At 53.8% G+C, this 27390-nt stretch overlaps 1 protein-coding gene across 1 annotated transcript in view; it reads left to right on the forward strand.

The window, feature by feature from the left end:
* Positions 1–27390, forward strand: part of NCOR2 (nuclear receptor corepressor 2) — a gene marked incomplete at both ends in the record, with an annotated part of 116611 nt that overhangs the window by 13149 nt on the left and 76072 nt on the right. The window contains 3 exons of the mRNA XM_079543796.1: positions 3743–3923; positions 16994–17173; positions 20335–20448. Of these exons, the coding sequence (XP_079399922.1) occupies positions 3743–3923; positions 16994–17173; positions 20335–20448 (475 nt within the window). The remainder of the gene's footprint in view (positions 1–3742; positions 3924–16993; positions 17174–20334; positions 20449–27390) is intronic.

Here is a 27390-nt window from a genome sequence, read left to right on the forward strand (position 1 = left end):
CGTTCCTCTGAAGTGTGGTATTTTGGATACGCTGAGCAGCTGCCATGTCTCTGCAGCCACCCGAGATAGCCGTGTGCAGTACAGCATGAGAGCAGGCCTAATTACTGCGCTCGTTGGACGTGATTAATCCTCTGGCTGTGGAGCACAGGGAGCTGTGGGAGCCCAGCGCGGGGCCGCTGGAAATAATGGGCACTTCTCAGCCCTCATCTGTGTCGGGCCAAATGGAACCAACTGTTCCAGAGCGAGCTGTGCGACCGAGCGCCTCTTATTTATGGTCTTTAATTAAAGTTTCCCTCCTTAAAGGTGACCCTTTTCTCAGCAGTGAGGCTGAAATCCCCTGCGACTGCAGAGCTTCGTGTCTTTTCCCACTCGAAATGGCCATGCAGGAGGTGGATTATTTCTTTTTGTCCTCCTTAAATGAACGTGGGAAAATATGGGCTGCAGAGGGCAGCTGTGGTGTGTGGGCACACAGTCCGGGGCCTGAGCACCCGCTGCTCCGTGGATGAGCGAGGAGATGTGGAGGCAGCAGGTGGAACAGGTCAGTGTGCCCCGTGGAGCACCTGGGCTCTGCGTTGCTGCTGATGGAGGGATAACAGCGAATGGAGCAACTTTCCCACGCCTGATTCTGGACTGGAGTTCCATTAGGAGGGCAGGTGATCTCATGATGCGTGCAGCAGCCTGGCCAGCACGGGCTGTCCCTGGAGACATTGAGCCAGGGAGTACTCCAGCAACCCAGTGCTGCCAGGAGGATTCTCCAGTGAGGCTCTGGGTTTGGAGAGCAAGGTCAGGAGCTCGTGGAGATGCTGGGACCTGCTGGCACAGCCCTGCTGCTGGAGGATGAGGGCACCCAGCTTCTCCACCCAGACAGACGGGCTGCTCACTCCCTCTCCAACTGTGTGAAGAGGGAATGTATGGGCTGGCCCAGCCTGTGTTTTTTAGCTGCCCTGGTGGCAGTTTGCTCCCACAAGCCCTCTGGATTCTCTCTTTAACAGGTCTCAATTTGCCCAGTCTCCTGCTCTGGATAACATTGGCCGTAAAGAGGTTGCTGAAACCTATTGCAAATCTTAGCACTGACTATAAAAAATTCACATCAGCACTGGTGGTTTTCTGTGGTACTCTCTCATTTTCTTGTCTGTCTATACCTGTGAGGGCTGGAGATGTATATATATTTACTTATGGTTGGAGAGCATTTCCTATTCATCTCGTTCTGGATGAAGGCAGAATATCCGTGTTAACATGCATGGCCAGCATCTCAGCCAGAGGAAATAAACAGCTGCAGTAAGGCTATCACTTACCTCGCTTCTCATTCCAGCAGTCGGCACGGGCTGGCTCCCCACCTGCCTGTGTTTGCCCCATGGTATGGGGAGCAGTATTTGTGAGCAGAAGCAAAGCTCCAAGTGTCTTCTTGCTGGGAAGGTGCCCTCCTTGTTTGAGGACAGGAGTGATCCTCAGTTGGGCTGGGGGCTGGGAGGTTCCTTTTTGACCTCAGGTGGAGTTTATACTTGCCCATTTCTCTCTGATTTCACTTCTGCAGAGTTAGGAAGATAAAGGTAAGATCCAGGTAGATCTCATCAGAGCTGCTCCTGCAAACTCCTTGAGGGCAGTTCGGGGCATCTGGTTGGTGCCTCCCTCCCTCCTAGGAGATGAATGCTCTCAGCTTCCCTTGTACCCAGCGACCAGCCAGCTCTTTTTAGCCCTATTTGTGCTCAGGTGCTTCAGATTTGGGTACGATGTAGCAGGCAAGGTTGTACCAGGTCTCAATGCTCAGCAAGTGCAGAAGCTTCCAGCCATGTGTACCGCTGGGGAAAGGGCTGTGGTGTGTGAGGAATGCAGCTGGCAGTGTGCAATTAATGGTGTAGCTCAGCAGTAAACCAAAGATCTGATCTTGGGTCATCTCGGTCTTCTGGCCTCAGACCTGCTCCCCCCGCCCTCCCCCCCCCCCCCCCCGGCTATGTGCAGTGCTGTGCTCATGACAGGGACTCCAGGGGGTTTCCCATGTCATTGAGTAACACCTTTACCCTTCAGCAAAGTAGGAATCTCTGGAATAAAGCAGCCGGATGGGAACTGCTTGGAAAGTGCAGCGAAAGCCCACGCTCGGTGTAACGGGAGGGTTTGCAGACACTGCTCCTCCCGCGCCGATAGCAGTGTCGTGGCAATATAAAAGGCTGTTGTGAGGAGCTGAGTGCAGGTGTGGGTGCAGGGGGGAGGTGTGAGGGCTGTGAGCAGAGCGCTGCTGTTGGCGTGGGGCGGTGCTGGGCAGAGTCATCCCGGGAGCGGCTGGAAATTCCAGGGCACGGAGTCAATGGCAGTTCCCGTGGATGTGGAAATGGAAATAGACATAGAATAGCACCCTGTAGCATCGCAGCTGCTTTCCCCAGCGTGGCCCCTGCCTCTCCGTAAGGAACTGCCTCAGCAAAGCTGCGTGCCGCTCTTACATTACAGACGGCGCTTTCTGAGCGTGGTCCTCACAACCACAGCACTCTGCAGCAATTAGCAGCTTCTGGGTAACGCAGCCTTTAAAAAAAAAAAGGAAGAAGTGAGAATAAACACATCAGATTTTTAATTGCTGTGCTACGGAAAGCCTTGGGTGTTGGAATATTTTAACACCTGCCCAGCTCAACAGTTGCCGATTGTGGCTGGCTGTGCAGGAGGGGCTGGACAGGCTGCTGGGAAGTGCATGCAGTGCCTGGGCTGCTGTGCATGGCTCAGTGCAGAGTGTGTGCAAGTGAGCTGTGCTTCGGGGCCACGCCAAAGGGCTGTCCTGCTCGAACGGCTCGCTGCCCTGGCCTGTGTGTTTTGGGTCTGGTGCTGAGGTTTAAATCAAAAACATGAAAATACAGAAGGGAAAAAAAAAAAAAAAGGGGGAGGAGGGTGAGGGAGAAGCTGTGGCTCACTTGCACAGAGCTGGGCTTGGGTCACGCTGCGGGGAAGGTGATTTCCACCCAGCACTTCCCTCCCTTGGATGCAGTCCAGGGCTGTTAGAGCTGCTGGAAGGGCTCCCATTGCCTTCAGAGGGCTCTGGGCCCGTCCCTTCCTGCTGTGCTTCCAGAAGCTGAGTTAGCAAGGTGAGCATGGCCATCAGCAGCCCCAGGTTGGAGGGCACTCCGCACAGCCCCCTGCCCTTGGTGCTTGCTCTTGACATGCCTGCGATGTGTTTGCTTTCCCCCATCCCCGTGGGCAGCTTCCAGCCTGCTCCCTTTGTCGCTGCTGAAGGTGTGCTGCACTGTGCTGCCTAGCTCAAGAGAACTCAAACAATCTTGCTTAAAGGGAAAAAAAAAAAAAAGAAAAAAAAAAAAAGCCATGTTTTTTCCTAGTTTTGAATCTCTTGTGTTTTGTTGTAATTTTTAAGAGACACATCTGCCTGAAGTGTTAAAAACACCTTTGGAGCTGCTGCAACAAAGCTGATCTTTGGGCGTAGTAAAAGATTGAGTGTGTTTTTGTAGGAACCTTTTACAATTCCCGGAGTAGATTCCTGCTAGGAAAAGTAGAGCTGCAAAAATTTTTATACTTGCTTAAAGAAAGCAAAGCCAATTTCCAGGTATTACCAACTGCTACGTATGTAACAGGTGAAGAGATCTCAGGCTGGTGTACAAGAGAGGCAGAGTGCCCTGGGTCGGTGCAGGCTGAGATGTGCGAGCTGGAGCTGTGCTTTCTCCATAGGAGCCCAGCGTCCTGCCCGCAGTCTCGGAGCAGGGGGAGCAGAGCCAGCTTGTTCCCTAAAGTCTCCTTTCTTTGTCCGCAGATCTCAGGAGCTGCACCTGAGGACCGAGGCTCATTCCTATCTCTCTGACCTGACCAAGCCATCAGATTTGGAGTTCATCGAAACGAAGCGGCCGCGCCTGGACCTGCTGCAGGACCCGCTGCTGCGGCACTCGCCCCTCCTGAGCCAGGGCCAGCAGGCGGGCGGCGAGGAGCTGCCCAAGGTGAGCGCTGCGGCCGGCGTCCCTTTGTGCAGAGCTGCCTGTCACACAGAGAGTGGTGCTGTTGGGTGGCACGCACTGAGATGGGGCGACTTCTTCAGAGAAAGAAAAGGGTGTAGGGTTTTCTCCTAAACTGTTCATCTCATGGGCTTGTCTTTATGGACTTGTACTTACTGGCTGTTTGCTGCGCAGGAGCATTTGGGAAGTTCCTGTGGGCTGGGCTAGGGTTGGTTGTATCTGGCTTTTGTGGATACTGTGCCTTAATTTGATTTTTACTTGACCTTTCTTATTTATCACATCTCCTTATTTAATACTGGTGTTTGAAGGGCTGGAATTGGCTGCTGCTGGTTCCTAATATAATCTTCCCCAGGAAAGCCTCCCTTGCCTTAGTCTCCTGGAACAGAGCAGATTGTTTACTTGCAATTACCTCCTCTGCTGCGTGATAAATATTACAAAGAACAGCCCCTTGCTTGTGTGCCTGCTTGGATTGAGCTGCGTGCTCTACTGGGATGGATAGTGCTTGACTTCAGCGTGAGCTTGGGTTTATTCCTGGTGGAGCTTGCATGAGATCCCGCTGACTGTCATGGGGGAGAGGAACATTTAACTTGAAATGGGGCAAATGAGGGCGGTTTGGGATGGGGTTCCAGGAGAGGCCTGGCCAGAGCTGGAAGTTGTGAGGTTGTGAGGAGCAGCAGGGACCCTGCAGTGTGGGGGCTCTGGACACAGAGCGATCCCTGTGGGTGCTGGCCCAGGTGTCTGTGGGGAAAAGAAACTGTTAGCCATGAAACCAAAGATGTTTTCTCTCCAAAGACGTGAGGAAACCAGGACAGCTTTTCTGTCTGCACATTGTTTCCATCAGCAGTTCTGTTCTGCTTCTTGCCGGAAAACCACGCATTGTCTCAGCTATTTGTTTCTAATAGGCAAAGCCACTCTTGAGGCATTAGTCGCTGAGTTAGGGGCTGCATTTGCTTCTTGGTCTGTGACACATTTCCAAGAATTACATCGCATTTTATGGGGCTTAAAACATTTGTTAATGAAAGAGAGAGAGAGAAAGCTGAGGTGTATACCATTCAGCAGGACAAGATTATGCTTTTAGTGGAGCCATTTGTAATGTCGCAGTCTGGGAGGAGAGAAAAATGGCTGGGGAGCACCTGAGTGGGCTGGGTTGGCTGGGTTGTTCCTGGGCAGGGCTGGCTGAGGTACTGTGTGTGCTGCTCTTCCTGATGGCTTTACAGATTGTGGCAAGTCCTGGTAACAGACTGTGGAGCTTTTCCCATTAACACTCCCAGGAAAGAAGTGGATCTTGCATGGTTTTTATCCATTTTTCTCAAGCAGGGGATTGAGCTGGGGCCCCTGTGCCCCGTTCTGGATCACAGCAGCCTCACTTCAAGTGAAGATTAGTAAGCAATGCAAAGGCAGCAGCTCTTACTAGCTCAGCTCTTTGTGGCTACAGAAAGCAGATGTGTTGGGGAAGCGTTCCTTACAAAAGCAGCAGCTTTCCAGCCATGTCTGCCAGCAAGATTACCTTTTTATATGAACCTCATATTGCTCATACCCTTGATCAATTCTCTTCAGGCTGGGAAACAGAAGGCTGTTTTCCTACCTGTTTTCTCCACTCAAGCATCTCTCCCCCACGCAGGGTGGCTGTCACATTGCTGCAGGGCACAGAGTGTGCAGCTCCTACTGCTGGCTGGGCTCAGGAGAGCTCAGGGGACAAAACATCCTGGTGCCCCCCATCCAGGCTGACAGCGCCTCTGAGTAGGTGCTCCCCTGAGCTGGCCAAGAACAACCAGGCAGAAGTAAAGTAGGCCTACTTTCCTTATCATTGTGGTGTGTATGTGGGACCTGCTGGAGGAGTGGCCGTGATGGGGATTTGCCAAGCATGCTTGTAGTGGAGGTGCTGGAGCTGCTTCCCAGGGCCCTTGGTGGGTTTGGTGTCGGATGGGGAAAGCCGTGGTCCTTCAGCAGATCAGAGCAGCACAGCAGGCCTGTCATGTGTCTGTGTGATCCCTGTCCCCCCACAGCCATGGGTGCTGGTGTTGCGTGCTGTGTCTGGCCACCCAGCACCTGCTGCAGAGCTGGACCTCGGTCCTGCTACCCCCCCTTCCCTTCCAGCTCTTCTTATTCCCCTTGTGCTTCCACTTGGTCTTCCCACTTCTGAGACTGCTTTTCCACCACATATGTGGTTTGCTACTCTCCCTATAGGATGTGAGTCAGTCGTGATCTGCATTCAGTCCCCTTGCAGGGGCTGGCTGCTGCAGTCCAGCCCATTGCTCCAGTGGGATGGTGCTGCAGGAGCCCCACAACCCTGCTGTGGGGCCGGGGCGGGCTCAGGAAACCTGAACCTCACTGCCATCTGCCCCAGCAAGCCGCTGGCCACCGGTAAGTCTCTTCCCCTTTCTGTGTCTGAGATTTCCCCGTCGGTAACAGGGACAATGCCACTTCCCTCTTTTGTAAAGGAGTTAACAGTGTGAGTGCTTGGACTCTGCTTTGCATTGTTGAAGGGTTTTAATTTCTTCCCTTTCTGGGTGAATGTTCTTGTGCTGTGAACGAAAAGCTGGGATCTGAAAGGAGAAGGTGGGACTCTGGGAAAAGGCAGCGCTAAGGCCAGGAAATATATGCAGCAAAGCAGAAATTAGGGCAAAGGGCACTATGCTTTGATGCACATTAATGCAGCTTTAAAAGCCATTAATTGAAAAAGGATGAATTAACACGTTTAAAATGCATTTTTAATGATGCATTGAAGCCAGCACCACGCATGCCAAATTTCACACCAGCTGCCTGTTCCAGAGCCTGATGTACACCAAACTCCTGGAGAACAGGCAGGGAGGTGAGAGGGCTCCTGGGCAGCCCTGAGCAGCCTGGCAGCACCCCAAAGAGCTGGAGGGGCCTTGGGGAGCCCTGTCCCCTCTCCCTGCCGGTGAGGGGCGGCCCGGGGATGGGGCATCATCGGCTGGGATCCTATTTGTGAGCAAGGGAAGCGCCCCAGTCCCAGTGCAGAGCTGGTAAATCACCAGCCTGCTCTCTCAGCTCCGTGGTTTTCTGCATGGCTTTGTTATGGGAACATTGATCTGTTGCTGGGATTAACCTCTCAGAGTTTCCAGTGGGCTGGTCTCACAGTTATTAATGAAACTGGCTGGAACTCGTGTTGACCTTGGCAGAGGCCCCAGTTGGCTACGAGGGAACTGGCAAACGCATAATCTCTAATTGAGTAATCCAGCACAGGGGGAAGGGAGCGAGGGGGTGGAAGCTGCAGTGCTTTGAACTCAGAGAGCCGCAGCACTCCGGCAGGATGTGTGGGAGCAGCTCCCAAACCTGCTGAGCGTGGCCAGGAGTGGCACGGGGCCCCCTGGGATGGAGCTGTGCTGGGTGCCATTGCCTCCCCACACTTACGGCCATTTACCGAGTGTCTGGGTGACAGAGTGATGCCGTGAGCTCCAAGCACTTGTCCCCTGCTGTGTGCTTCCAGGGCTGGTGGATGGGCACCCAGCAGCAGCACATGGAGCAGCAAAGGATCCCACTGCAATGCATTCAGTTTGTCCCCCCCCTCACCCCTACCACGCTGTTGCTCACGCTGTCAACTGATACAAATCCAACTGTGGGAAGGATCCCATGGAGTGGGGGAGGACTGCGTTAGGACAGCAGTGATTCAAGGCTATTTCTGGGAAGATGAGGGAGATGTTGGCATTCTCTGTTATTCCAAACATATTTAAATGCTGAAATATTTGCATTGTTCTCACTGTCACACTGCAAATGTTTCTGGCTGTGTTCCTTTCTGCCCTGCTTTCCCCTCGCTCCATCTCACCATTTTCCACCAGGGCAGCACGTGGCAGCCCCTGCTTGCTGTGCTGCCTCCTGCATAGCCTGGTACTGCTCTGCTTTGAAGGGCAGAGCTGCCAGGCTGCAGGGCAGGATGCTGCAGGCAGGGAGCTCTGACCCTGCAGCTGACAGTGTTTGATTTTTCAGTTCTGATGGCTGGAGAACCAAAGCCAGCAGTGTGCTTACAGCAGGGCAGTGCTGCACAGCTCCACGGCGGTTATCCTTTTCTGTCTTTGAAGTGTTTGTACATCTGTTACAGAGTGAAATGCTTTTGAAGCCCGTTCTTTCTTGAACAGCATGGATTGCTATGTGCCCTGCTGTTATTTCCTGGAAAGGAGAGGCAGGGTTTCTGTGCTGCCCAGCTCTGATTTGGGATCCTTCACTTGTGGCCCACTGGCAGGGAGTTGGGTGCTGTTAGACCTGGAGCATTGCTGCAGGATGGGGTGTGCAGTGCTTCCCATTTCTGTGTGTTCTGCCCAGTGTGTGCAGACAGCAAGGTGACAGAAGGTTACTGCCAGCTCACCAGCACTGCAGCTATTGCAGAACATCCTGGGCTCCCTCTGTCCCCCTCACTGGGGGTCCAGCATGGGACGATGGGTTCGAAAGATGCCCGGGGCAGCCTCCATGAGTGTACAACACGGCACATCTGTGCTGCTGTACTTTTCCATCATTATGAAATGCTGTAAATCCACAGCAGTGACTCATGCACCAAAAGTTGTGACACTGATCAGCTGAGTGCTGTGTGTGAGGAGGAGGGCACGCTCATCCTCGCGCCGTGCCGGCACTGCGCAGTGTTGTCGACGGGGCTGGGGGTGTGGGAGTGACTCTGGGGCTGGGTTTGGCAGGGAAGCTGCTGCTTTCAGCTGTGGTGTGGGAGCTGTCATAGCACCGAACGTGGCAGCAGCCATTGCTGGAACTCGGGGAGCTTTACCTCCTTGCATTGCAGAGCCCCATCTCCCAACAGCATCCTCAGCACCAAGTGGGTGCCAAGGGGCCCTGTTGCGGTCACTCTCTGAAAACCTCCCCTCTTTCTTGACCCAAACCCACTGTTTAAATGCAACATTTCCTTGGCTGTGTTTGAGGCAGAGCACATCAGAGGTTTCTGGCTCACTGCATGACAAAGTGGGCTGCAGCTCCGTGCTGATGGACACTTGCGTGCAGCAGGAATGCTGGCTGCACGCAGAGGGGTTGTTCTAGGACAAGCTGACAGGCCCTTGGCTTGTTCTGCCGCTCTCAAAAAATGTAATTCTAATTCTTGGCACCTTCCTCCTAGAGGATAAAGAGTGGGAATGCAGTGGAGTCTGTTCTCTCTGCCCTTGGAAGTGTGCTGTTACCCACAGTGAGCTGGTGTGGGGCAGGACACTGTGCTCCATCCTCCTTCGGGATCTGGTGAGAGTATGGCAGAAATTAACATGGGAAACGACCCGGGGCATCTCCTTTCTTGCATTAGTATCTTCTCTGGTCAGCGTTGCCTTAGCATCCTTCTGTCTACGTGAGCATACAGCCCCACTTCTGTGAGCCTGCATGCTGGTGGGGGCTGCCAGCTGCTGTCTGGGCTTCCTGGGGTGGCATTCCCAGTGCAGCCCAAGAAAGAGCCTGGGCAGAGCAGCCGTGCCACAGGGTTAGGGAGCAGGGCGAGCACAGGCTTTGATTTCAGCCTGTTTTTCAGGTCTGTGCTGTTTTATCTCCTGCCAGCCATCCGGGTGTGACGTGGGGCACACAGCCCCCAGCAGCACGGCCAGCAGAGGTGCGTGCAGGGCTCTGAGCCTTTCTGACACCAAAAGCTACAGGAGACTGTGCAGGTTTGTGTATGTAAATATATTGTGTATTCTGATAATGGCTTTCAGTATATTTGGAAGGGGGTATATAGATTATACATTCATAAATGCTTTGTGCATATATGCTTTCCACAATTTAATTGAAAGACCTGCATTTTTATGTATATAATATATGCATACACACATATATGCCACCATACACTTGTAAGCTGTGTTTTCAAAGGCTTCTTACAGCTGTGCTATCAGTGATCCAGGCAAAGAAAGGCTCACAGTCTCGAGCGAAGCTAAATATTGATTTGAGCTGATCTGGGTGCGCTTGGAGACACCACCAGTGTGCATGAATACAGCATAATCTCTGATTGGAGTGGGGAAATTTCATCATGAAGCCCCAAAAGGGAGGTTTGTTATTGCTTTCTTCCAAATGCCTGAATTTTATTAGCTTCAGTCATTCTTGGCAGGGCGGTGGAATGGGATTTTATAGTTAGCAAAGGAAAAGTAAACACAGTAATCATTTCATAGGCCTGTGCCTGCCAAACCAAGATGGAAATTCCAGCCTTGGTGGGAAGCTGGTGCTTTGCTAACAGATAATAACAAATTCACTGTGGGCTCATTCTTGCTATGGGAGCTGAGATATTGGGTTTTTTCTTTAACGTCCTGGCCTGGAAGGGCAGAGGTGCTTCGTGCTGTTCTGCAGACTGGGCCTACTCTGGGGCTTGCAGTTTGGGCAGCTTGTGCAGCAGCTGCAGCTGGAAAAGGTTCTGCTCCCACGTCCTCCAAGGCAGTTTGGTCCCGCATTTGTTCTTCTGGTTGGTCTTTCTGTGATCACGGTCTTCTGATGCTTGAGACCTGGTGGTTGTTAAACCCTGAGACCATCTCTACCTGCAAAAAAAAAAATTCCTCCAAATACGTCCAGAAGCGTCTTTGACAGGTTTTCTTTGCACATTTTTCTGGGCACATCGAGCTCGTGGGGCTGGCACAGCACCCAAGCACTCTTCCCCAGCCTTGCTGCCCCGCTGCTGGTGTCATCCTGGGGGGGCCACGGTTCTGCAGCCCCAGCCGGGCTCAGCTGCGGCCTGCCGATGGAAAGCAGGCAGGAAATGGCTGCTCAGACAAGCAGGCGGTGTCGAGGCAGCCCTTCCACGTGTCAGCACAATTATTAGAACAATCTGGCACCGGGCGCAGCCAGCGAGCGGCCGTGATGGATAGGGCAGCTGCTGGGGACGTGCGGAGCCGGGCTGGCAGTGCTGCAGCTCCAAATGCAGCACTGGGGAGCCATGAGGACACTTAAAGCTCCATTAAACAGCCCTGAGAAGCTGTGTGAAGGGAAGGGCTTTTTCTCTCCCCCAGGCTATTTTCATGATAGTTACCTCTCTTTCTTTTCCAAAAGCATCCAAGTGACTGTGAGCCTGTTTCACACCTACACAAGTTTCCCAGCACAGCCACCTCTGAATGGAAGCCGGCCCAGCTTGGATTCCTGATCAGAAAGTTCCTTGTTTTTTCACTTGTTATCTCAGCTGAGGAAGGTTGCAGGTCATGTCCGCACAGTGACCCATATCTGTGCCCAGGCTGTTGAGTTTGTGTGTGTTTGAGTCTTAAAAGGCATGCATGCATGTGTGTGCTCCACACTGTTCTGATGGGGGTGACAAGGTCTTGCTTTTGAGATGGAACCAGAGTCTTGGAGTATTGCCATTAAGTCAAATTTTCTTGCAGTGTTGGAACTGCTGATTTTTACAGATCAAGGGTGCAGGCTCAGCTTGCCACTTGGCGAATGAGTGGTAGATCAGAAATCCCTGGCATGTGGTGGGAGAGTATCCATTAAACAACCCCTTTCCCTGCAAGGAAAGGCAGCGCGTGGTTGGTGAGGGGAGCTCGGCACAGCAGTGGGAGCAGCAGCTGCTGGTGTTCTTCAGGGAGTCCGCATGGTTTGAGGAGCAGCTGCGCCCACCAGAGCAGCCCATTCCTGGATGCCTCCAGGGGCACTGGCTGCCCGGCTGGGTGCTATGGCTCCAGCAAACAGGCCGGTCCTACAGCACGCCTCAGGAGCTGCAGTTACCATCAGAGGTCTCTCTTGCGAGTCCTTTTCCATCTTACGTAGAGCGGTTGGGTTGGAGAGGACCTTAAAGCTGACCCAGCCCCAAGCCCTGCGGTGGCCGGGTGCCCCCCAGCTCAGGCTGCCCAGGGCCCATCCGTGGCCTCGGGCACCTCCAGGGATGGCTCCGCAGCTCCTCTGGACGACGTTTCTGTCTCCTCAGCAGCCCGGTCTCCTGCATCTGGAGTAAGGCAGCTTGGGCGGTCGTTGCACTGGGGAGAACGGAGGAAAGGAGCACGAGCCGGGCAGCCTTGGAGTATATCTCGCTTGCGGTGATTAAATAGAGCTGTCTTCATTCATTCATTGCCGTCTCTCTAAATCGGATGCCCGTCAAGGCAGCTTCCCGACGGCAGCGCCGTGTGCCGCCCTGATTAACTCCCCGACAAATCCCTGCTCTGCTGCCTGAATGGACCCCGCAGGAATTTGCATGGCTGAGGAGTCCCTGCTCGCTCTCCTGCGTCCTTCCTCCTCCCCAGCAATAGGAGGAAATTTAAATGTTTCTGAAGAGCGACATTTCCATTTCAAAAGCTGTTCGCTCAAGTGCGTCTGGAGTGGGATTTCTCTCCCCCCCACTCCTCTCTGAATGGGAGCTTTAGAAGTCTCATTTCCTCTGCTTGATAACACCGGGCTGAGAAGGGCTTTTGTCTTCTCATTTCCCCTCGGTTTTTTACTTTTCAATAAGCGCTGTTTTCAGAAGCTGGCACCGTGGGTTTGCCATCCCCGGGCTGGAGGCTGCACCTGGTGGGCTCGCAGCCCTCTGATCTGGGAGCACACCGAGGAGGACGAGCAGAGCCATGGCCACGGTGCTTTGCACCCCAGCTCCTGTAGGCAGCACGGGCACGCCGAGCCTGGCCCACCATCCGGCCCCATGCTGCAGGCACGGGCTTCCAGCGTGTTGCCTGTGTGCTTTGTGGCTGGAGCTGCTGTGCTCGGTGGTGTGAGCAGTATGTGTTTTGTTCAGTGCCTGCTGGAGGGCGGTTTTAAGAGGACGCAGTTGCCTGGCAGGAGCGATGCACAGCAATGCGCATCCGTGGTGAGTGGAGGATTGTAGTAGCAGGGAGTTTGGCAAAGCCCTTAGAAGAGCTGAGCTCTGGTGTGGCATACAGGGCTCGAGGGTTTCTCTTAGCATCCTGAGGACTGGTGAGGACACGGCAGGTTTGCAGGAGGCTGTGCCAGCACCCCAAAACTGCATCAGAAGGAATGCACTTGCAGGGAATGAGGCTGACCCCGAGGGCTGCGTGCTGTGTGCGCTGCGCTGTGTGGTGGTGCGGTGAGGGTGGCTGCTGCTGCAAAAAGAAGCTGGAGGTGCATCTTCCCCTGCCTTGTCCTCCGGGTGACAGCCACACAGGGCTGTGTCACCGCCTCCCGCTTCCAAGGAAGTCTGTGGCAGGCGTTGCAGAGCGGTTCCTGTGAAGCCGGTTCTGTGGAAGCAGGGTGGCAGTGAGCCTGGCTGTGGGTGCTGGGTGTGAGTGGAGGCGGTTTCACAGCCCGCGGTGCTGCAGGAGCAGCCCAGGGCTCACACGTCCCCTCGTGCTTCCGTTCCCTGCCGTGCCGTGGTGCGCTGGGCTGCCGCTCCTTCGCCCTCACAACCTGATGTGTGCTCATCGGGCCCGGGCTCTGTGTCTGCAGGAGGTGGGGTGGCTCTGGGTTTCCATGGGAGTTTCCTATTGCTGCAAGGCTTCATCCACGGGACTTTTCCTGTGCGTGAGTTTGCATTGGTGCTGTATTTTGCAAAGCAAGGAGCCAAACCCCACCTTGTCCCCCGTGACTGGGTGAGCTCTGCTTCTTGAAATCATCCCCTGCATTTCTTCTTGGCATTCCTCAACTCGCGCTTTGTATTCCACTCCCCTGCTGGGTGCCCGGCTCAGCCCCTCAGCTGCAGGTGTTGGCTGCTTTACTTCATCCTTCCCTCGGAGGCAGTGAGAGGTAGAGGTACAGCTGGCACAGCACAGCCTGCAGCTGGGCAGTCCCGTGGTGCTGTGCTGGTGGAGCTGCTCGGAGAAAGGGAGGCATTGGGCATTCCTTAACGAGAGGTGGATGAGCTCCTCTTTGTAACGAGGAGGTGATGGGGAACATCCGAGTTCAGCCCAATTATTATCCACTGGCATGGAAATCCCAGGCAGCAATGGAAGGCACGGCATCCATCTGTCGGTGCAACGCCTCGTGCTTTGATCAGCCCTGGCAGAGCAACGCTTTCCAGGTCTGCCCTGCTCCTCGCAGCCTCTCCATGCACAAGGCACACTGCTGTAAGGTCCTGTGATCCTGCAGCCCGCAGGCAGTATCTGCTACGTGTCGTGCTGCAGAATGGCTTTTTTTGAGCTCAGACAAGTTTTGCAAGAGTAGATACTGTGCTTTGGTTAGTGCGTGTAACTGTAATGCCAACTGGAGAGGTTTTACACCCTCCAAAATCTGCTGGAGGGGTGGGGAGGGAGGGCCAGCATTTGTTCTTGCTTTTGCAACTCAATTGCTTCAAGCTGTTGAAACACTGGGGAAGTTTTTTGACCTACTTTCGTGAGAGCTTCAGAATCGTTGGGATATTTTCTGCCCTGGCTCGGTGGAATTCAGCTGAGTTACAGGGGAAAGGAATTTTGTACGCCTTCTCATAAAGTCATATTTATTTAAAGAGAAGAAAAAACAACAAAACATGAAAAAAAAAAAAAGAAAAAAAAAAAAGACTTTGTCTGCAGGCAGCTCCTCCTTCTCCAGTGCCCTGAATTCCCTGAGCACGTGCTGGGCTGCTGCCAGGGGAGGCCGTTCCTTCTTTGGGTCTCTGCCCCACTGTTTTCTTCAGCGCCAGCTCTCTTCCTGCAGCAGTGCCTGCCCCCCCTCGCCCACCCTTGTTATCATACAAATCACATCATAATAAGGCCGGGGATAAACAGGAACTACAGTAGCTGTTAGCCATGTATAAAAACAAATCACATGGAAACGGTATAATTACTGAGAAAATATCAACTTGAGTAATGCAGTAATTGCTTTCTTTCCTCCAGCAGATCTCTTCCAGCTCTCCTGGCTCGTGCTGGTTTCAGAGTCTTGTGACTTCACGTTAATAAGAAGAATTTTACGTTTCACACTGCGCATGTTCAGAGCGTGGGTGCGATGCTGGCTGCAGTGCTGGCATTGCTGGGGGACGTTTGGAGCAGGGAACCAGCAGCAGTGCGAGCACATCTGGCCCTGCCCATGGGATACCCTGGGTCACTCCTTGCACAGCTCTGGTTTGCACTGTGCCAGCCAGCTGTGCTGAAGCTGGGTTCCCCAGCTTTCCTCCTGCCGCCCTGAGCAGCAGAGGCTTTGTGGCAGGCAGCGAGCCCTGCATGATGGGCTCAAACTGCTGCTCTTTCCTGGCTTGTCCCAGAATCTGTGTCACTGTGCCCTAGGGGGAGAGGTTCCCTCCTCACAGGGAGCCCCACAGTGGGACCCACGCGGTGCCACCTGCTGGGACCCAACCTGCTCCCAGAGCCCACTGCAGGGCTGGGGTGAGCCAAGCTCCTCACAGGCCTCTCTTCTGACAGCTCTGTGTTGTGGAAGAAGGGCTTCTCCTTGCCTTGTGTGAGTCTCAGCTCTGCGCTTTGGGCTCCGCAATTGCATGGCTGAGATTTTTTTGCCTTTAGTTTTGTGTTTTCCTTTCTATGCTGCTTCTCCCTTCCTTTATTTGGAGAGGTGCTCGTGAAGTGACAGTGACCAGTTACTTGAGGTCTGGGGACGTGTCCTTTATTTATTGCTGTCATTGTCTCATAATGAGTGATGATGATGGGTTCTGTGCTGTAACTTGCAATTGTTTGCCTTACTCAGCTTTGCTACTATTTCGCTACAGGCTCTGCAGTGTAAAATGATACCTATTTATCAGAAGGCAGATTTCTAAAGGGGTTATGCCAAGCAGCAGTGTAAAGATGCCCACTCTTGCGCACTGGCAGGGATGAGAGAGCACCTTTTGTTTGCTGTGCCCAGTGAGAAGCCTTTCTCTCTGTTTTTGGCAGGCAGCCTTCTGTCCTTTAGAAAAATGCACCCAGCTCCAAGCCACGGCTGCTTTCTGTTCCTATTCCCTAATTTGAACTAGATTATACAAGCAGCTCATTTGTCTTTTGCTTCTTGTGGCTGTCCTGCTGGTATTGACTTAATATGGAACAGAAGAGCCGACAGCCCACCTGTGGAAGACACTGAGCTTCACCTTCCTGCTGCAGCAGAGCAACCAGGTTTGCTATCTGAACCTGGGGAAGTAAAGCAAGACAGAATCCGCTCTGTAGGGCTCCAGCTGGAGAGCAAACAGGGTTCTCTGCCATCTTGGTGTCACCGAGGGCATCGTGTCATCCTCCTGCACAGGGGCCAGCCAAGCTGGGCTGGGTGTGCAGCCTGCAGCCATGGTCAGGAGGTGCAGAACAATGTGGGCTTTGTCCCTGTGCTGGGACTGAGGTAGTGAGGCTGCGCAAACTTCTTCACTTGTTTGCTTTCCCTGTCCCTCCCCTCGGAGCAGCTGCAGGGTGCTGTGTGCAGCCTGATTGTGGTTATGGACCCAACTGCAGCTCCTCTTCCCCACCTCCTGCCCTCCAGGGGAAAAAAAATCCATCCACTCACTATGAGCAAATGAATGGATAAACCTCTAATTGAGGTAATGGGTGGCTGCCAGCTTGGAGCATGGTGCCATGGGGCGGGTTGTGCTGGCTCCCCTTGAGCTTTGTGTTTATCAGTGCCATGTGAGCCCACCTGAGCACGCAGCTCGTGTTTGCGGGAGTTGGGCTTCTGGATAGTTGGGAGTTTGTGGGATGAAGGGTGATGAGCAGAGGAGGTGCTGTGGCTCTGGGATGCTCGTGGAGTACTGGCATGGTGCTGTCAGCAGGAGTGTCACTTTGCTGGAGCAGGGGCTGAGTGCTACTGTGTTTGCTATGAGCTGGGAGCAAAGGGAAATGAGAGCTGCCCTCTGCAGTGACCACAGAGGTTTTGCCATTCCATCTGCTCCTGTTCATCTGAGAGCTTCTTCACCTGGAATCTGCAAAAGTCCCTTTTCCATCAGTTCTGTTTATCTAAGCTGATCTCACCTATCCCCATGGTCTTCATCTCTGGAAGGATGTGTTTGTCACCTGCCACTCAGGTTCCCCTCACTCTGCCAAGTTTTTAATGGGCTTGAAAGGATCCTTTTTGTGGGTGGGTTCGGTTCCGTGGGGATGTGGGCTCATTGAAGGTGCCAGGAGTGGGACGTGCTGCTGCAGGGCATCCTGGAGAGTAACCCACTGCTCTCTTGGAATGCTGAAAGTCACAGCACAGGGTGCTGGTGGTGGTTGGTACTGCTTAGCCATGCAGGTTCTCTGAGGGATGTGTGTGTCTTAAAGGGCTGGGAGAGGACGATCCTGAGCCTCCCAGCACTGCTGACCTGTAGCTTTTGTGCTCCCCAGGACCGTGGCCTGCCTGGCAAGCTGGAGCCCGTGTCTCCCGTCAGCCCCGCGCACCCCGAGGCGGAGCTGGACCTGCTGCCGGCCCGGCTGTCCAAGGAGGAGCTCATCCAGAACATGGACCGCGTGGACCGCGAGATCACCATGGTGGAGCAGCAGATCTCCAAGCTGAAGAAGAAGCAGGTAGGAGGCTGGGCTCTGCGGGGCAGCTCGTGTCTGTGCTTCTGCTCGCTGGCTGATGCCCTGTCCCTTCCCATGTATGCCCACAGGGGGGAAGTGGCCGTGCCTTTGCCACCAGGCTGGGCTGCAGCCATGTTCTTGTCATGGCGTGGGGCATGGCTGCTGTGCTGACAGCCTTGTGTGGTCTGCCTTCCCCTGTGTGAGAGCATGCCCCAGCTGAAGGATCACCTGCCTTATTGTAGCCACGTATACAATTACCATAAACCCATTAAGAGATTAATGTGACAAAACCTTGGGGGATGCCTGTGAAAAACCCACAGACTTTTACTTCCTAAAGCAAATCACTTCTGTGTCTCTCTTGCCAGTGGTTTTTCCCTTTGCTTATGGCAAATTTCTGGTCTCCTGATGGCTGCTAATCCCAAACTGCCTCCCCAGAGATGCTAGTGTAAAGAATTTCCGAATAGGGTGAATGTGTGCTCGGGCTGTCACACTGTGTGGGAAATGGGGATGAATGCAGCTCCTTGGGGATGTGCTGGGGCAGCGGGAGCAGCGGGGACCAGGGTCTATGCTTTCAACTCATGTTGAGAAAGGACGTGCAAATTAATAATTTCCCATTGCTGGTGATGTGAGGGGCTTCCAGGGAAGGCAGCACGCTTGGTGTGGCAGCAGCCCGTGGCCTGATACCTGCATGTCCTCAGGCTTATTTCAGAGATGCTGATGAGCTGCTGTTGAAGCTGACAGGAGCAGCATATGCTCCTCGCCATTAAAATCAAACTGTCTTTCCATAAGGAAATAGATTCTTACTGTTGGCTGCTTGCTTGGTTGATTTCTTCCCTCTGAACAAGTTTTACAATTCTTCCTCTCCACAAAAACGCTCTGATGAGTGGGGAAGAAGGTGAAAGTGGTTGCTGGCAGTCATCCCCTCCACTTTTTTATTCTGGCACGTGGTAGCAAACCTATTTGGTACACCCAGTGCAAATGTCTGCACAGTGTGGCTGCTGTCTGCTCCCCAGGAGAGCACGGTGCCAGGCAGGGGGTCCTGCCTGAGGTTCTGCAGGATCGCTTTGTCCGTCTGCACGTCTGAGCTGTCAGTGCTGGAGAAAAGCGAGGGAGGGGAAGTGATCAGCCTGTAACTGATCCCACTCCTCCCAGAGCAGGGGAGAGATTGTGCACAGCTGTAATTTCCTAATGCGTTTCCCCTCTGTCTTTGGGAGGCCTTCTCAGGGTAATTAAATGCACTTGTAAGGAAAGGCAGCGCAGAAAAAAAAATACAACACCCCACCATCCCTCTCTGCTCAGTTGTTCCAAAAATGGCAGTGAAGGCTCTGCCCGGCGTTGCTAACAGGAGGGGTTTGGAGAAGGACGAGGCTCGAGCAAGCTGAGAAACCGTCCTCAAATCCTGCGCACCCCTGGCAGAAGGCTGCTCTGATCAGCCATCCCCTGCTCATTCATGTGCCATATGTGCTTCAGTCTTTCATTGAGTTTGTTATCCCCCTCTTTCTGACAGGGAAAGACAATCTCTATGCATTTATTCCTGGCAGCAGTTCTGGGGATCTTAACAAGAAATAAACCGCCGGGCTTTTCTTCGCAGCGCTGCCTGCGGCTCCGTGGAGCCGAGCTCTGCTGAGGGCTGCTGGAGTACAACACTCCCACCTGGTGATGGAGGCGCAGCTGAGCCCTGCAGCCCTGCTGGGTTGGGGAGCTGAGGGGCTTCGGTGTCCTGCAGGGCTCCCCCCAGCTCTCCCGCGGGCTCTTTGGAGGTAGTTTATGTAACACGTGGTGGCTGGAAGCCCTCTCCTCCCTGCTGGGTTAGGGAAGCATTGCAGTGCCCACTCTGGCTTGCCACGCTGGGTGTGTGTTTGTGCACAGCTAATGATGACGTTTTGTGTCCCTTTGTTATTGCTGCTCTGGGTTTTGGGGAGAGGAGGGGACTTCAAGTTACCACTGAGAGAGGGAGGGTGTGTGGAGCTGTCAGGTCTCATTTCCCATCCCTCTTCTCTCCCTGTAAAGGTCACAGTTCCAGCCTAGCTTTTGTGGCAGACCTTTAAGAAATCCATTTTGTTCGTGTCTGAGAACCTTGACCTATTTCGCTTTGCCATTTCCCACAGCTCCCAGGGGTAGCTGTAGTGTGCTGGACCTGCTGAGGTCAGGTTTGCTGTTCCACTGGGTGCTGGTGCCCACAGAGTGCCCGCATCCCTAGCCTCCAGCATCTGGCCCTTTAATGACTGTCCCATGTTACACCACAGAGAGCAGTCTAATTCTCTACTGTATTTCAACTATAATTAGATTTGTATTTTTTTCTCTTAACGAGCTGCTTTTAATGAGCCTCCACTTACTGGCAAACTTTCATTTCCTGATATGCCATCAAATCCTCTTGTCTGAAATCAATTACAGCAGACCCGACCACTTTGCAGGATTTTTGTGGGTTTCCAGAACAATGCAGCCAAGTTTTGGGCATTTTTACCCAAATATTTTCTCCCAGAGGAGGGGAGGATTGACGGATGCCTCTGTGGGAATCCCTTCTGAGTGCTCAGAGCTCGTGGTTCAGGAGCAGGGTGTGATGGAGTGCCCTCAGCAACCTGAGAGCACTGTGGTGCGGCAGAATGAAGGCGCAGGGGGTGCCGGGGGGCTGGTGGTTGTTGGCAGCTTTGAGCTGTTGCTTAAGTGTTTTCTTGGACTGTATCCTACAGCCCTAGTGTTGCTCTCAGCTAGAGCGAGGCTCTGGATGAGTATTCCATAGAAACCGGTCATCCCAGGGCATCTCCTGCAGGCACAGCACCAGAAGATAAAACCTGTGATGGGGAGCAGCCTTGCTCCATCCCTTGTTCTTCGCTGCTCCCCTTGCAGGCGGCAGCTCCAAAGGCAGGCTGGAGCTGTGGTTCCCCTCTAGGGTTTCCAATAAAGCCATTATTCCCAGCCTCAAGGCTCTCCAGGAGGCCTGCTCAAGGCTGGTCCTGTTGTCCACGGTTGATGACAGGCTGCCTAAGCTAGGACAGCATCGTGCATCTGTCGGCAGCTCTCCTCCCTCTCCCTGTCTCTAAAGCTGCCCATGGTGGCTCCCAGTAAGCTTTCTGTATTGGTCATGGTACCGCAGGGAGTCGTGTGGACGGGGATGGCAGCGTTTCTCGCTGTGACTCACTCTCCTCCCCCCTTTCCTTCCACAGCAACAGTTGGAGGAAGAAGCAGCCAAACCACCAGAGCCTGAAAAACCCATCTCCCCCCCTCCTATCGAATCCAAACATCGCAGCTTGGTGCAGATCATCTACGACGAGAACAGGGTAAGTCTGGAAAAGATGGAAATTCAAATGTGTGGTTGTGCTGTGTCATCCTGGCCTGGGCTGGGAGGGTTTTGTGTGGGGCAGATGGGGATTGCCCCGGGCGAGTTCCTTGGTGAAGGCTGTGTGCAGATGTGATGGATGGAGCTCTGTCCAGAGCCATGACGATGGAGGGCTGAGCCCTGGGGTGCTCTCTCTGCTCTGTGGATTAAGTGCCACGTGAGAACCTGCTTTTGTAGGGTTTCCTGCTGTATGTGTTAGATCGGAAGCATTGGAATCCTGCCTGTTAAACAGCTTGCTTTATCTTCTCCCCTGGAGTGAACATGGTAGAAAATTGTCTTTAATGATGGGCTTTGGCTTGGTGGGCTGCACAGGTGGAGGGGGACATCCATGCTGCTCCAATACTGGCAGCCAGCTACGAGCCCTCCTGGCTGCCCTTGGGCCGTGGGGCTGGTGCAGAAGAATGTGCACTGTGGGTCTTTGATGCTGGAAATGGCATTAGCAAAGGTCGTGCTGGCGTCGCTGTGTTTGGATCTCTGCCTTGACCGCTCGTTTGTTGTGCTCAGCCACCGCCTGCAATAGCAGCCTGACGAGATGTGAATTTTGCTGTGTGCTTTGGAGGGATGCTGGAAAATTGGGCCCTTTGGAAGATAATCAAGCACATTCATTTTCATTTAGGTGTTGGATAAAAAGGATGATTTTGCATAAAAGGAAAACTACCAGTCGCTAATTATTTTGAATTGCGAAGCCTGAGATTTTTACTGGGAGCTGCAGAAATCCAGGTGCCTGATGCTAAAAGAAAAGAAAAATAAATCACATACTCTGTGCTCACAGGCAGTGCCGCTTCCCTGGTTGTACTTTTCCCGTCTGCCTCTCTTCATTAGCAGTAGGAAGCAAGCCGAGGGCAGCACGACTGAGGTGTGAGCGCACAGCAGAGCTGGGCTGGCCCTGCAGAGCTGGGCCTTGGAGCCCTTCTGCTCCACAGCAAGGCCAGGCATCCTGCCCGGGAGCCTGGGGCTAGGCAGCTTCTGACTGCCATGCAAGGGTTGGGTTCACAAAAGGAGACCTCAGATATTTTCATTCTTATTCCATTGACCTCATCCTCCCTGGATGCTGTTTTGGACCTGGTCCACATGATGTGGGGAAGAAGCAGGTGTTGGTGAGGCAGGGAAGGAAAGGTGATCTTCAGAGGCTGCATCTGTGACAAGCTGCTTTGCAGCAGTTGCTGTTAGCGGGAGCTGGCTCAGAGCACAATCCTGCTGGGCCCATGTCTTACTGTGCTTCCTCTGCTCGGTCCTGCCCAGCAGCAGGGCCATGCTTGCCCTCCTGTCTCTCCGAATCCCCTCTGCCTCTCTGTGTGGTCTCTGAATGAGTGAAGATTCCTCCCACTGAGAGCAGCGTGTCAGCAAGCTGTCTGTGGGCAGCGGGGCTCAGGCCGAGCAGCCCTTCCCTTCTGCCTAGCAGAAACCACAGCGGGTGGCGGCAGAGTTCCTCCTTTGGGGAAGGCACGATCCGTTCATGGCTGCAGAGCAAGCAGAGGCCCTGCTGTGTCCTCGTCCTGCCTGCAGCTCGCAGTGTGGGCTGGTGGGTGGCTGTGTGGAGCAGTGCAGGCGGCGCAGCTCGTGGCATCGCTGCAGGCGCACGTGTGGGACCTGGGTATTGCTGTCCCCTGAACGGCAGCCTCAGCTCTCAGCTGGGCAGCTCTCTTGGTCAGAGCAGCTGAAGGGCCCCGCTTCCACGCCTTTGGAGCTGAGCTGCTGCCCGGCACGGGGTGCCGACCTGTTCCCAGCCCTGTGCTGAGCGCAGCACGGAGGGAGCGAGAGCCCTGCAGTGGGGAGAGGAGGTTATGTGAGGACAGAGCAGCTAGAAACGCCGGAAAATCGAGTTAGCCAGCCGTTCTGTGACCTACTTTCCTTTTGGCGATAGCTGTGGCTTTTCAGGGGTGAATGGTTTCTAATTTTAGCCCTGCTTCATCAGGGAGGTCTGTACGCTTCCTCTCCACCGTGCTGGGACGGCTGAGCGCCGGGCCGTGGGCTGGCAGTGCTGATGCTGCTGGTCTCAGAACCTCGTCGTGCTGCCTGTCCCACCTCCAGCCCTCTTACTGTGTGCCACTGGAAAAGTTCCTCAGCATCAGACAGCGTCACTGTGAGAGCCTGACCTGCAGCCCCGCCTGCTGCGCTCTGCTGGGCAAGTAATTGATTTCCAGAAAGCAATCAGTTGGCTGTACAGATTGTGCTGGGGGCGGAGGGAAAAGCTCCGGTGACCACGATGGAGTGCTGCGTTGTCAGGGGATGTGAGGATGGTGCTGAGCTCCTGCAGACGCCGGATTGTGCCGGGCATCCCACGTGCTGCCTGGGGCTGTAGCTCGGCACAGCGGGCATCTCTGAAATGAAACTATGCTGGTGACCTTTAGAGCCATCCCTGCGGGAGAGAAGCTGATTCCTGCAGCGTCTGCCACCTCTGTGCTGGTAGCTATGATACAGGCTCTTCGTGGGCTTTAATTTGCTCCTCTGGGATGCATTATGATATTGAGAGAATTTATCTTCCTTCCATGTCGAAGCCCCGTGACCAGGGCACGTCCTCTGTCTGTATTTTTAGCTGTGGTTTTATCCTGCTGAGTTGTTGATGGGCTTCCTCGCATCCCTCTTCCCTTGGAATTGATTTAGCATACCTGGCCTTGAAGACATTCCTGTGTCCAATTAGCAGGTCCCTCATTAGGCAGGAGGGCAGTGCTGCTCTGAACTGCACCAGTGTGCCTGGAGCAGCCTTTGTGTTAATCCTCCCTAAGGGCCCCTTCGTACCCTGGCTCCCCATCAGCTCCAGTGCGCACAGCGCTTTCTGCCGCTCTCTGTTCCCTCACAGAAGGAGAGGTCACCTGAGGACACGGTGTGACTTGTCCCCACGTCAGCGTGGGGCCGCCGGCTGCTGGGACCCACAGCAGCACTGCACCCTGCGTGCCGTGGGGCCGTGCTGCCCTTTCCTGCTTTGTTGTCAGCTCTGTGAAATACCAGGTTTGATGCAGTGCAGGCAGGGGAAGCAGGCAGCACCGTCTGTCTCGCTCTGGGGATTGAGTTGGTGGAAATCAATAAGATTAAATTTTAATTCGTTTTCTGTCTCGGTGCATGTTCCTTCAAAAGGGCACAGCTATCTATCTATAAATTCAGCATTATGCTGTAAAATCGGAATTCAAAGGGTTGGTTTGAACTTTTTCCACCCCCTGCTGCTGTTGTGTCTGTGCGGAGCGTATTCCTGGCTATCCGCTTACCCTCATCTGCGCGCTCATAAAGCATTAATGCCCCATCCATAAATAAGGGAATAAATAAATGAGCGCTTTTAGCATTGCAAAGTACAATCTAGCTGCTGGCTGCTCGGAGCCACGGAGCGTGACTCAGATCCCACGGCGATTTTGTGTCTGTATAACTGATTTTCTATGAACTCCTGATTTACATGAGAAAGGGAAGAGTTGGGCCTGCATCGTCAGCTCAGAGCTGCAGTGCACGGAACCTTATCAGTGAAATGCCTTTTGAACATTAAATGGGCAGGTTTTTCTTCCAGCCCTGGTTGATGTGGGCATGTAGGACGGGACAGTCTGTGTTTGACTGCTGAAAGAGCCTCGTTTGTTTTGCTTTTGATCCTGCTCATATTTACCCTGGGATTGCCTCAGTGCAGCTTGGTGGTGCATGAGGAGCTTCCCAAAAGTCCAGGGGAAAACAGAGAGGTCAGAGGTCGGGTGCTGTTAACGCTGCTCTGTAACAGCAAGGTTGCAAAAGAGATGAGATTTGAACCTTCAGCCTGGAGCTGTTCAGAATCCTTTCACTTCTCCTCAGATATCAAAGAAAATAGCCAGATCCAGACCAGATACTTCAGTGTCCTGCATCTTCGAGTCCTGAAAATAAAGCCCAGCAGCACACAGAACTTGGGTACAGCATGAGAGAGAAGCATAAGCCCCGTGGCACAGTGCCCGCTCCTCGGATGGGGTGAGCAGACTCCTCCCAGCACAGCCTCAGTCCCTCTGAACCTCTCCTGCCTCAGCACGGCACTGCAGCAGCGTGGTGCTGTGCTGTGTGCCATGGTGCCTGTGGGCTCTGCCCTCAGCAGTGGGCACAGTGTGGGAGCAGCGCCCACAGAACGTGGCAGCAGCCCCAGGAGGGATGGGGGCAGAGCTGCCGGGCTTGTCACGCTCTCACAGGGTGCCGGCCCTGCTGGTAGCACACGGACCCTTCCCTCAGTTTTCATGTTAGTTACAGTGAGTCATTTGTCACCTTTGTGGCACGCAGCCATGGAGGGGAGTCCCTGGAATCTGCACTGCCAGTGCTCTGCAGCGGGGCGGACAGGGAGTGAGGAGAGAGCTTGGAAGGGGGGTTGTCCCATGCAAGGCAGCACGCTGCTGGGGATTGGCTCTGAGGGGTGAGAGGGAGAAGAGGTTGGTACCCCTGGTCCTGGGAGGGAAATCTTTCCTCAAGAACCATTGAAGTTGGAAAAGACCACTAAGAGCATCTAGTCCAACTGTTGGCCCCCCGCCTCGTACCCACTGACTGTCCTTCAGTGCCATGGCTCTAGAGCACCTCTGGGTGACCCCCCCAGCTCCCTGAGCAGCCCATGACAGTGCTCACCACTCTTTCTGAGCGGCTGACCCTGTGGCCATCACCTCTTGCCCATGAAGCCAGCACTGTGAGGTCGCACTCTGCTCCCAGCGGGTCAGCGCATGAATTTTCCTTTTAAATCCTCCAAACTGTTTGTCTTTCTGCACCCTGTAGAGCACTGGGGGTGTGGTGTCTCGCCTGAGGTTTTTCTGCTGTTTTCAGTGACACCACTTCTGAATTCCATCCCAAACAAGCTCCATTTCAGCCTGCTTGCTTGGCACGCCGGCCCGGCCGCTCCCCAGGCTGTGGTGCAGAGCTGCTGGCCGACTCAGAGCTGCTCCCTGCACTGCTGGCTGTGCCGTATCGCCGTGGGATCCCCAGTAGGAGCGCTCCTGTCCCCCAGCACGCCGGCTGCCTGCGTCCCACGGGGCGCTATAAATAATGCTGGGAGCACAGTTCAGCGGCGCAGAGTGGGATGGAATGATGGCTGGAGCCATTCCAAGAAAGTGCCGCCTCCTAATTTCAGATCTGCTTTCTCAAAATAACCCCGTGTTTCCTTCACTTCCATTTTTAAACTTCGCTTTAAGAAGAGCCCCCGTGAGATCTCGGCCGCTCCCTGGCTCTGGGTGCTGTGATATGTTATGGGCTGAGATGCTGCTCTCTCCCTCCTTGTTCCGTTCCACTGGAGCAGACCTGATGTTTCCTTAAAAGGAAGCCAAATGCTTTTTAGGCTGATTGACCTTTGTGCTTCAGCTGTGCTTCTGCTGACATCTCCATCCTTCCAAACACAAGTGCAGAACTGCGGTGCCAGCGGCTTCACCTGTGAGTGTGGATGTGCCCCAGAGGCTGTGCCTGTACCTGAGACGTATGTGTGCCACTGCTGTGCTGCTGGAGCAGAGCCACTCCGATGTAAATGGGAGCAAAATTCAGCCCACGGCTTTGGTTGTGCTGCAAACACTCTGTGCTGCTTGCTGTAGCAGTATTTCAGGACTCCATACCAAATCTGGAAAAGGGGTCATTAGCTGCTTGCTGGGGAGCAGCAGAGGGGCTATAAAACCAGTGGGGATCTTCTTGCATCTCACCAGAAAAATGGCTGTGTTTGCTTCCTGATCCTTTCCCTTCTGTTAAATAACAGGGGTTGCAGGCACAGCTGGCCGGCCACGTTGTTCAGCTGCTGTAGGGTGAACCCTGCAGTACCCTTCTGCGGGTCACCCACTAAGCGTGCTCCTCACGGCACAGCAGCAGAGCTGAGCCATGCTGGCCATGCCTGCGGGGAAGGGTCCGGCAGGGCTCACAGTGCACGAGGAGCTGTGCTGGCGCTGCCTGCTGTCAGGTTGGGCTGAGCGCCCCGAGCCTGCCCACGGGGCAGTGTGTTCTCCATCTGTGTGTCCTCGGGCACGGGGTTCCCTCCTGCAGGTGACACCTGCCGCTCAGCTCTGCGTGGTTCTCCTGTGATCTGGTAAAGGCAGCGAGGAGCATCGGTGATTAGCGTGTGTGTCAAATGCTAATTGGGCAGCCTTCGTGGCAGAGGCGTTTCTTTGTGAGCATACAGAGACGCCCGTGCTCAGAATAGCTTTCCCTCCCGATCTTTCGTTCTGGAGATGTGTACTTACAGTCAGTTAATGCAAGACAAATTATGTCATTCTTCTTGATTCGCCACATGTTCTGCCTTTGGTGTTTTGCCTCTGGCTTGTCTCATTAAATTGTCTAAACGTGGCAAACATAGCAGCTGAGTATGTGCAGGTTTTTCTTGGAGTTAATCATGTTGCACACACAGACCTCCGGAGTCATCAACTCGTGGCTGCAGTTCTAATGCCCTCATCCTTCCCTGCACCAAATTTTAGCCCAATTGTAACAATATGAAGCTTCCTGGTGCTCTGTGCAGGTGCTCTGAGGTCAGCAGGTTTTATTGTTCTCAGAGACCAAAATGTTGAGCACTGGCTGCGAGCACCCTGTGTCAGGATGATTGGGTTGATGGTTGGACTCGGTGATCTTAGTGGTCTTTTCTGACCTTAATGATTCTGTGGAGCTATGAATATTTCAGTCTTGCAGCTCCCAGGGAAGACTTTGCTTCTTCCTGCTGATGAAGTCTGAAGTTCTGCAGTGGAAACATTCAGTGTTCTGCAGTGCCTTCTGGGGAGCTTTGGACGGGCTCTTTGGGTTTCTTAACTAAGCTGGGTTTGACAGCACTGAAACTTTTTATTTCCCTTAATTTCTTCACGTGAAGTCAAACAGAGCAGTTCACTGAATAGCTGAGGCACACGTGAGTGTTGAGGCCCGTGCACAAGTCTGCCTAATTTGATGCCCCAAGAGGAGAATTCAGGGTCAGAGCTGGAGCTATACATGAACCCCCTCACTGCTT

This window comes from Tetrao urogallus (genome assembly GCF_951394365.1).
Source record: "Tetrao urogallus genome assembly, chromosome: 17".
In the NCBI taxonomy this organism is placed as follows: domain Eukaryota; kingdom Metazoa; phylum Chordata; class Aves; order Galliformes; family Phasianidae; genus Tetrao; species Tetrao urogallus.